The sequence below is a fragment of the Caloenas nicobarica genome, chromosome 14 (genome assembly GCF_036013445.1).
Source record: "Caloenas nicobarica isolate bCalNic1 chromosome 14, bCalNic1.hap1, whole genome shotgun sequence".
NCBI lineage: Eukaryota > Metazoa > Chordata > Aves > Columbiformes > Columbidae > Caloenas > Caloenas nicobarica.
The window spans coordinates 7,980,647-7,990,821 of NC_088258.1; the positions used below are offsets into that span (position 1 = coordinate 7,980,647).

Consider the following 10,175-nt stretch of genomic DNA (forward strand, 5'->3'; position numbering starts at 1 on the left):
TGTAAATCTGCATGCCTTGCAAATAATTTAAATGCCCCCCTTTCTGACAATAAAACCACAAAATGAACACAATACTACAATAAATAAAACAAGTTTAAAAGACATGCTGAAAAAGATTTCCTGCATGTTTCATATCAAAATGAAGTTGCTGCAGATCATGTGATGACACACATTTAATATGGAACTGGGAACTTCCATACTTGAGTATATGAGAAAGAAATAGGGAGACAGAAACAAGAATTGCTTGGTCAATTATCTGTTCAAATCATTCGTGAGTAGGGTCCCTCTCCAAAAGATTATCTGTGTCCATGCTAGGTAGTGATTTAAACAAATTAATTATTTGTGCTTAATCTTGTGAGGTGCTTTGTACAAAAACTGTATTCTAATCCTCAAACAAACAGAAGTTGGACTTCATGGAAATGGTGTTAACAGCGCAATTTTTCTCCTGCTGCAAGCATACAGCTGCCATACAGACTAAGTAGATGGCCTGCATTCATTCTATTATTGTCCACAGTAGGAAATACTGTGAAGAAACAACTACAGATACACGCTTTAGGAGAAAGGATATTTCAGGGTAGAGAACAAAAGATGGGTATTGTTTCATTTAAGAGATAGCTTTTTTAGTTTTGACTTAATGATTTTTATGGGCTGAGACAAGCAGTTCTCCCAGACAATAAAATAATGAACAAAAAAAGGCCATAAGGGGGAAAAAAAATCTTAATGCATATACTACATATGGTGTTCACATTTTCTTTTTAACCTACCCGACTATGGTCAACCACAGAGCCGTGCTTAGAACGATGCTGTGTGTCATTCTAAAGGATGCATGAGAAACATAAAAGTAGGAAAACATGTGATAAGACAAACGATTGACAAAGAGTCTCTGCTCTCTTTGTTAATTAAAAAAAAAGTCCACTTAAAAGCCACTCTTCAATTTATATTCATAATTTATGTTCATTCTTAGAATGTGAACAAACGTATTGCAATTTTTGTTATTGGAAGATATGTGTTAAAAGGGTCTTGCCTATTAACTAGCTAATTAAACATTGCTGAGTCCTGTTTGAACACAGATAACTAATAGGAATTCTTCTGTCTCTGCATTGCATTATCAATGGGCCACACCACCATTAGCTTTGTGGTCCGCGAGGTAGACTCAGATCAGTCAAGGCCGTGGTGGTTTAAGATGTTACCAGCCTTGGCTGCCCAATTCACTCTGTGTCAGAAGTCACCATCTCTGCAACTTAAGCAGCAGATGGAGACTTGCTTGCTCCACATCTCGAGCCAATGCATTTTATCTGTGATAGGAGCTAAACTGCCAAACAAGGCATTGTGAAGCCCAAAGCACAGGCACATATATTCTGCAGAAGCAACATGATAGCTTAGGAAAGGGGAAATAATTGCAACTTCTTAAGTCCTTATCAGTTTTATCTCAGGCCGCATGACTCAGAACTCACGCTGCAAACCCAGAGGCAAGTGTTTAATATGTGCTAAAATGTACAAATGAAAACTAAGCTACCTATCAGGTCTTAACTTGCTTAGCAATAGCATATACTACCATCTGTCCCCTTGTCTATACTAAACTTTTACTGTTCACCTTCCTTAGGAATATGTACTTTGTAACATTTCTGTTAACTAGCCTTGGTAAAAATCTTACTGCAAACAAGACAGTTTCACTTTTAACATGTTGCTTAATATGTTACCTGACTGAAATAAAACACCTGGTATCTCTCCAGAAATAAAGCATGCATTAGGCATAACCAAGATTTAGAGTATCTACTAAATAAATATGTTAATATTTGTCACAATAAATGTGTTAATAAAACATATTAAATCTTGGTCTAGACAAAATCTAAGAGACATGCCAGTTTACCATAACTGGTGCATACTCGGAATGTCTAATCTAAAGAGCAAGTGTCACTTGTGTTCTTGAAGCGCCATGGCCTGTGGGTTTGTCTCCGTTGCCTGGCCTGATGTGTGCAAAGGGAGTCTGGTGGAACAGGACGCACTGCCAAGGAAGCACCAATTATGGCCCCTTTGACCCCTCCGCGATGCTGTGATTGCTGCTCATTTGAAAAAGGTCAGATACTACTCAAGTACACCATCAGGAATTACTGCCAGTGTGACACTTCATGTCCAAGCACAAGAATAAACATGTTCAAAGCTCCCTAAGGAGGAACTATAATCTGAAAACCTATCATTACAATTTTATCATTTGCTATTTTATTTGTCCAAATAAAAATATTATGGATTGTTAATTCTGCTTGGCAAATCCATAATAAAATATCTTCTGCCAGGCCCCAACTTAGCTTACAACAAGTATCATCTTTTAAATCTCCTGATCAATGTATTGCTTTTTTAATGGTTTGATCCTAATGGCAGTGAATTGTTTGCCTGGAATCTGCTGCCTTTGTAGATGAAGATCTCCCACTGAACTGAAAGTGACAGTACGCAGTTCAATGGCAGTGTCGGACTATTGGCTTAATGGGAAACTGCAGGTCTGGAAAAACAGATGTATTTTTAAATTGAAAAATGTTAGTTACAAGAGATGAAGCAGTTAGAGAATCTCTCATGCCAACTAAGTAAAACCAAAACCTTAGTGAAGGCTGGAGCCAATACTTACCTTAAAGCTAAAAGAGTTCCTAGGAGAAGAGCTTGAACCATACTGTTCAGTTTTTGCTAAGCTGCTATAATAATTGTCATCTTTTATACTGGCAGACTTGTTAGAAACAGGGTCATCAGTTATTGGACAGATAAAATAATTGTCTTCATCATCACTATCAGCAGCAAGATAATTTCCAGAGTTAGCTGTAGTCGATCTAGCATTATCAATTCCTTCCATACGAAAAATAAGGTCCTCGTCTGCCATGTTTGCGGGAGGCCAGTTTAACTCCTGCAATGATTGGAACAGCCACTATTCCAGTGCACATGCAAATGGAGGGAAGAAGCTAGGTGGGAGAGAAAAAAAAGGCTTGTTATTAAAAGAACAAATGACGCATGAAACCAATGTCAGCACATTGGCAGAAAAAAAATCATTTGCATATGGCTCTATAAAAATGATCCCCAAGTACCTACAGGTGGTTCTGAACACCTCCGTGCTAGATCTGCATTTCCAGAAGGCACTCAGTTTTGACACTGCTACAAGATTGAGAAAATAAAATAACCACGTATAGCATAATACTATAAAGTCTGAGGGACTGCAAACACCACCTGCTGCCTATGGCTGACATTTGTTAATGTTTCTATCTTCTCCTCTGAATGTTTTTATTCTTCCTTATCTGAAATGCTGAGTTTCACAACACTGATGTTAGAAGCTCCAGGGAGTTTTACCCCAAACACCACAGTCAGATTTTCAATTTTTTTCACGACAAGTCTCAAGGATTTCACGTAAAAAAAAATTAATAGCCAAATGAGCTAGAGAGTACTACTTGGACAAGACAGAAAATTGTCCTACAACTGCTGAGACTTACTTTGGCTTTTAGCTCACATACAGCCAACAGTTCACAGTGCAAAGCATGCTGCTGCAAGCGCAAAGCACGTTGCCCAGGCTACCCAGGGTGTCCTCAGAAGCATAAAGTACAAAAGAGGCCAAGAAAGGAGGCCTGCCATTCCACTGCTGCTGCCCAAGTGTGCTCACTAGCAGACTAGAGAGACAAGAGGAGGGTATGTGTAAGGGCTACCTCAACTCTTCTGTTTTTCACACTTTGTGAAGGGATTTCACTTTGGATCAATCTTGTGTGACCTAAACTATCCTCTTTCAACTCCAAAGACAGCAGATATGGCGGTCTGCTCAACAGCATCAAGTCTCTGAGCTGTGTTCACTTTAAGCACAGAGCAAAAGGAAAAAAAATATTCTCCCTTATTAATAGTTCTTTTCCAAAGATGTTAGAAAGCTTGATTTTTTCACTGGTTGAGTTTTTAGTTGCCTCCTGGATCCTAAGAGAACAGAGTAGGTAGGGTTTGGCTTCTCCTGGGTCCTAGCTCCAAAGTAAACTAAGCAAATGGAAAGTGAAAGCAACAGTGAGGCAGTATTAAAATCTGATCAATTATTTCCAAGTCCAGAAGGTAAGTATTTCCCTAAGGCATTCTGACACATTAAAGAATATTAGAGTAAACAATACAAGGACTTCCATACGTGTATCGAAACTGCGGCTCTGCAAAGTGTCTTGTCTTACCGTAGTTTTTCCAAATCAGTGACACCAGTTTGAGTGAGGCATAACACAGACCCACCACAGCACAACTGCTGCAACAGACGTGTTATAAAAAAAGGTGAATCATGGAAGTATTTTTCCTGAAGCTTGGGTTCTACCCGTGGAGATTTTACAACAGGAATGTGCCCAGCAGCCTCCACCCAAGCAACAGTTTGTGATGATTCAGCAGAACTCAAACAGAAATAAACTCCTACAGTCCCAAGCTACAGAAGCCAAGTATTGTGTCTTTCACACATTAGCAGCCACACAGTTGCAAACAGTTTCCATTCTGCTACATTTCACAGTCCAGAGCCACCGGCAGCAGGACACCACCACTGACTTTTCAGAGAGTAGAGTTTGCCAGTCTCTGGACCAACAGTGTCTCCCCTTTCCAACCCAAAACACAGATTCAGCAAGGAGGCCTCTGAAACACAAGGGGACAGGTGGCCATGACACCCTTGGAGTACAGTAGCATCGCACCTTCTGTGCAAGGACTCATTTTAGTCTACCACCTATGACTTATGACGCCAAGCAGAAGGCAGCTAGGGACACATGCCTGAGTAGAAAACTGGTATCACCTGCCAGCTTCTCTGCCTCTTGTTCAGTGCGGTGCCTTTGCTTCACTGTGCTTCTCTCTAGCTCAGGCTCCCTTCCAGGCTATTTCAGGGATACTCTTGCACTTAGAGCTACTTTTTTTCCTCTGAACTCTTGTCCTTTTTCTGCTGAGCCCACTCACATGATTAAATACATGTCTACGGAGGTTTATAGCTAGCGAGGAAGGTATGGACAGCCAGAGTGGTGCAGGTTCATGATGAATCTAATATCAGCTGCTTCAAAGAGCAAAGAAACCTTCCCAGAACAATAGTCCATCCCTATTTACATTTTTCTAATTGCTGATAGTTCACATTTTCTAAAACTCTGTTCTCATTAACTGCACTGACTCTAGGTTTCAGAGTCATTTCCTGAAGTCTCTAGCACCTATCTTTATCAACTTTAATGACTTTCTGTAATACCCAATCACATGAAAAGCTCAGACCACACTAGAGAGAATAAACAGACTGAAGTGAAATGACCTTTCTGCCACAAACTTGTTGTTAATTGCTTCTTCTATTGAGAGTACAACAACATACAAATGATCCCCCTATGACTGTACCCTGCTTGGAGCTTCTCAGGCCACTCCACTGTTTCCTTTTGCATTTTTATTCAATGCTGAGGTCAATCAGCAAATTTGATCACAACCAAGCTGACAGTAAAGAACAACCTGACTCAGTAAAACCCACCAGGAGAATCCAGCACCTGGGCAAGAACCTGGTGGGCATCAACACAGCACAAGTACTGTGGTGAACTGGAGGCAGGTCTGTAGAGCAGCACAGTTGCGTTGAGGCTCTGACATCCTCACCACCTGTCTCTTGGGGCTTTACTTCAGACTGACTCTGGTCTGGTCTCAAGGAGTGGATACCACCAGTGGCCATGCGATGTTCTCCAGTCAAGCTCTTGCTGGCTGAGCTGTGGGAATGCTGCCTCTGTCAGAAACATGTTAGTTACTGCCTTTCTAACAGAGGCAGCACTCCCACAGCTCAGCTAGCAACACAGGTAACACCAGAACCCCACCTGCCATCAGGCAGCATCAGCTACAGCAAACCACTGCTGAAGGAGGTCGGAGCAGACTCATCTGTGCACTGTAGCAGCTTTGGATCATTCATGTTATCTGCTCTTCTAGCAAAGACTATGTGAGAGCTGTCATTTCTGGGAAGAGGCAGTTGTGCATAACTGGAAGGGGAAGGTATCCTCAGTTGCCACTATCATTTTACAGCGATCATCTTACTAGAGTCTGACAAGTATTTGAGAATGTTAACCTCTAATGCTCATAAGCACACACTGACAGCAGATGTAAAATGATGCTTCAAGTAAGAGACTAACTCCAGGACATACTGTAGCACTGGACTAGCCTCATTAACGACAGCTGCTGTCCTGCACCCATTTCTACTACTGCAGTCAAATACACACCTGCAGATCCGTCAGGTTTGAGATGGTCTGAGAAGCAGCAGCAACAGGAATGCCGGTTTATGCAGCAGTGATGGCAAATATTAACAATTTCTGTGACTTGCTGTGTAAATGGAACATCACACAAATCAGTTCGTATTTAAAGCTAATGGTGTTTATAAAACTCTTGTCAGTTTTTCTTGGAACCATACTTCTTGTAAAGGACTTGTGGTGTTTACTTTGGAAGTGTAATTACTAAAAACCATCATCACATAACTTGGTCTTTAAAACAGAATTCAATAACCAAACTTTAAACTCCACAAAACACATTTTTAAACCTCACAGTTTATTTGATCAAAAGCCCTACAAAAAAGCCTGAGCTTCATCCCAAGGCTTGAATTTTGTGCTTTTGCATCATGGCATCTATGAACCCCTGCTTCTAGTGCTGCTACGTTTTCATTATTTAGTCTTTAATATCCATTACAGAAGCTTCCCTAGGGCTAAGCAGTAAAGAGGTCAGGCTGCACAGAACCCAGCCTACAAGCCTGCATTATCACACACAACCTGTAATTTAAACTTACTCCAATCTACTTTGAAAATTTATTCCTTTTTTAAATCAACATTTTGATTAAAAATTAAGATAATCTAAAATACAACCAGTTATTAAATCTGCTCAAGACTCTTTTTTGTGGGAGGCTTTTCCAATGCCTGTCTGAAGCATTTTTCTTTCTCTTGCTTTTATATCGAACAGCCACACCACCAGGAGGGGCAGCTGAGTTGCAAGGACAACCAATCCACTGTGTTGCCAAGCACTGTGCATGTGCAAACACAGATAAACAGAAGGGAAAACTCACATCACAGTGCTGGCAGAACGTGACTTGTTTCTTGTAGGGTGTCTGTTGTTACAGAACGCTCCTGGTTTGCCAGGACTCTTAAGCAAGACCCCACAGCTGCCTCAGCATTGAAGCCTGCCCTCATTCATCCCAAAGAGCTGAGCAACAGGAATGCTCTACTCTAGTCAGCAAAAGAAAGAACAAATGGAGCAACTCCAGCTACTTCTTAGTGGCTGTTCCAGCTCAGACACAGCCCTCTGCACCACTTCAGCATAGGACACGGGAACAGAAATTGCCCTAGAACAGGGGAAGTCCCACCTTCTCTTGTAGAGAAGCGTTAAAGCAAGAATAACCCCCCTCTCCTTGGTATAATACTAAATCCCTTTTGGTGTAATACCACATCAGCTAAAGCCATCTGGCAGGATACCTGTAACAGTAACTAACATACTTTTCTTTTAAAAGAAAAATCACTTGTTTCCGATCAACCTTCTTTCAAAACACAGATTTGAAATTCAACCTAAGCAACTACACAGGCTGCGCACCTTACAACATAATGTTATCATCTTTATGAACTACAAACACAAAGCTACATAACATAGCCCAGAACAACCTCACTGCTATGTTAACATTCTGCAGCACCTCACAGAACTACAGCGCTTTCCAAACACCCAACCGAGCCTGTGAAGCAAACATCTACTCTCATTTGCACCACACATTGGCAAAGAAACAGGTTTAGCGAGTCAAGGTAACAGCTCTGATAACAAACAGGATTAAAAAAACCAAAAAACAAAAAACAAAAAACCAAACACCAAAAAACCAAACAACTAGAAGTGTCACAGCTCATTGGCTACCTTTGACAAACCTGGTCCTACCAAGTAGAGAGCTAATGAGAAGCTTTTACTTCAGGTCACTTCCAGTAGGTCACTAGTGCGAACACCGTGGCACAAATCGCATCCGGTTAGTCTGCAAGCACAGCTGAGACAGATAATACATTGCATTAGCCAGAGAGTGTTACAGAGCAACGATGCAAAATTCATGAAGCGAATCAGAGTTAGTCTGCGCCATCTCAGAGTACGAAGCATTTGAGACTCAAAACCCTGTGCAAAGTAACACGCTGCAGCTTCAAACATGCAAATGGCATTTCGAGTTGCAAGCAGGAGAGCACAGGAACGACCCTTCTCAGCCAAGTCCACCCTTCTGCCAAACACACAAACAAATACATCGGCAGTAGCCAAAACATGAGGGTATAAAAGGGCAGAAAAGGAACTTTCAAGATAACTTCAGAATGTCCTTCCATTGCCATTAATAGCTCCGTTATTTCAACAGGCTTTAAATACGCTGAACGATTAACCATCACTGACTTTTTGCAAGCATTTGCCCAGTACTCCATGTTGTTAATCAACCCCATGCTTTGTGCATATTGAGGCATTTGAAAAGCTATCCAAACACGAGCAGCCCCTCTGCCCGGCCGGCTGCCCGCGCTGCAGGGCCGGGCGGCTCTCGGCTGCCCCGCCGGCTGCCCCGGCTGCAGGGCCGGGCGGCTCCCGGCTGCCCCGCCGGCTGCCCCGGCTGCAGGGCCGGGCGGCTCCCGGCTGCCCCGCCGGCTGCCCCGGCTGCAGGGCCGGGCGGCTCCCGGCTGCCCCGCCGGCTGCCCCGGCTGCAGGGCCGGGCGGCTCCCGGCTGCCCCGCCGGCTGCCCCGGCTGCAGGGCCGGGCGGCTCCCGGCTGCCCCGCCGGCTGCCCCGGCTGCAGGGCCGGGCGGCCCCCGGCTGCCCCGCCGGCTGCCCCGGCTGCAGGGCCGGGCGGCCCCCGGCTGCCCCGCCGGCTGCCCCGGCTGCAGGGCCGGGCGGCTCCCGGCTGCCCCGCCGGCTGCCCCGGCTGCAGGGCCGGGCGGCTCCCGGGCCGTTCCACGCTGAGAAACGGGATTTCGGGACTTTTAAACTGGGCGTGCCCGAAATAAATTGCAGTCCTGAAAACATATATGGATGAAACTATTATCTTCAGGCGTAAGTGCAGGAGCGTTGCCCAGTACAAAAATACCAGGTTATTTTTAGGTCCCAGCAGAAGCCCGCGGCTTGGCCGCCGGCCTTTTAGAGACTCCAACCGCCAAGTTCTCCACATTTTTCTGTCACTAAAAACGCCCATTCCGCACTTCGCCCAGCGAGCAGCTTGGCCACAGCTTTCGCGACCCCGACTCCCCCCCCGCCCCCGCGCCGGTGTCAACTCCCGCACGGCGAAGGCACCTACCGGGTTAGCGCAGCCCAGACGCGCGGCCCCGGCCGGTGCAGCCCGACCCCGCTACCGGTGCCTCCGCCGCCGCCCGGGCCAGGGCAGGCGGGCGCGCAGCCGCCCTGCTGAGGGGCGGCGCGCGGCGGGGCCGCCCATCACCTCCGCGCTGCCGCCGCGCACCGCCCTCGCCCCTTCCCGCCTACCGCGCGCGCGGGCGGCGCCTCGCGCTCCCCTCAGAGGCTGCGCGGGCGGCCCGCAACACCCCGGGGTGTGGGGGGGTGTCCTCCCAGACACTTTATTCCTGTGAGGAAAACGTTGAAAATTTGAGGAGACACCACTCCCCGCCCTTCCCGATTAGGTGTTAGAGATGAGGGAATCCCGGGCGAAAGGGAGCAGAAGGGATAGCAGCTGTGCTGGAATCCTGCATGAAGCCAGGTCTCCTGAGCGCTGCTCACAGGACGGGCATCCGAGTTCCATTTCTGCTTCCTTTAGGTTTGGAGCCAGAACGTGGGTGTCCCCGGAGAGGTGCTGCACCCCACAGCAGCCCCCCAAGGGCCCCAGCCCTGGGGGAAGGCAGGGAGCAGACAAAGGCAATAACCATGGGACCTGTGGGAGCTCCATGCACTTCAGGTTAGCCTTTTCAGCTAAATTAAATTGCACAGCACTCTATTTCCCCATGAGAAATGGCAGAAATGTGCACCAGGTTTCAAGTTTCAAAGGCTTCAGATTTCCTCAAATCACCCCTATTTGCTTTCTTCCTAAAGCACGGGCTTTCTGGGTTGAAAATGTCCATGTTTTAAGCTTTTCCTCAAGCTAGAATTTGTGGAAAATGTAAACAAAACTCCTTATCCTTTCATGGGTTACATGGCAATTAATGTAAGTAGGTTCTGGCTTAATTGTATTACTTGGCAGCCTGCAAAGAATCTGCCCCTTTTACTGTCGTT

At 45.3% G+C, this 10,175-nt stretch overlaps 1 protein-coding gene across 5 annotated transcripts in view; it reads right to left on the reverse strand.

Annotated features, from left to right (window-relative positions):
- Positions 1 to 9,332, reverse strand: part of EEF2K (eukaryotic elongation factor 2 kinase) — a 31,587-nt gene extending 22,255 nt beyond the window's left edge. Inside the window, exons 1-3 of one of the 5 annotated variants that reach the window (XM_065644594.1) lie at positions 9,250 to 9,332; positions 2,621 to 2,945; positions 765 to 815 (exon numbers count right to left, since the gene is read on the reverse strand). In XM_065644594.1, the coding sequence (XP_065500666.1) occupies positions 765 to 815; positions 2,621 to 2,866 (297 nt within the window). In that variant the 5' untranslated portion in view covers positions 2,867 to 2,945; positions 9,250 to 9,332. Of the gene's footprint in view, positions 1 to 764; positions 816 to 2,620; positions 2,946 to 3,068; positions 3,208 to 6,194; positions 8,427 to 9,249 lie in introns of those variants that run through there. The other 4 variants (XM_065644597.1, XM_065644596.1, XM_065644595.1 and 1 more) reach the window with 4 other exon arrangements.
- Positions 9,333 to 10,175: the final 843 nt, after the last annotated feature.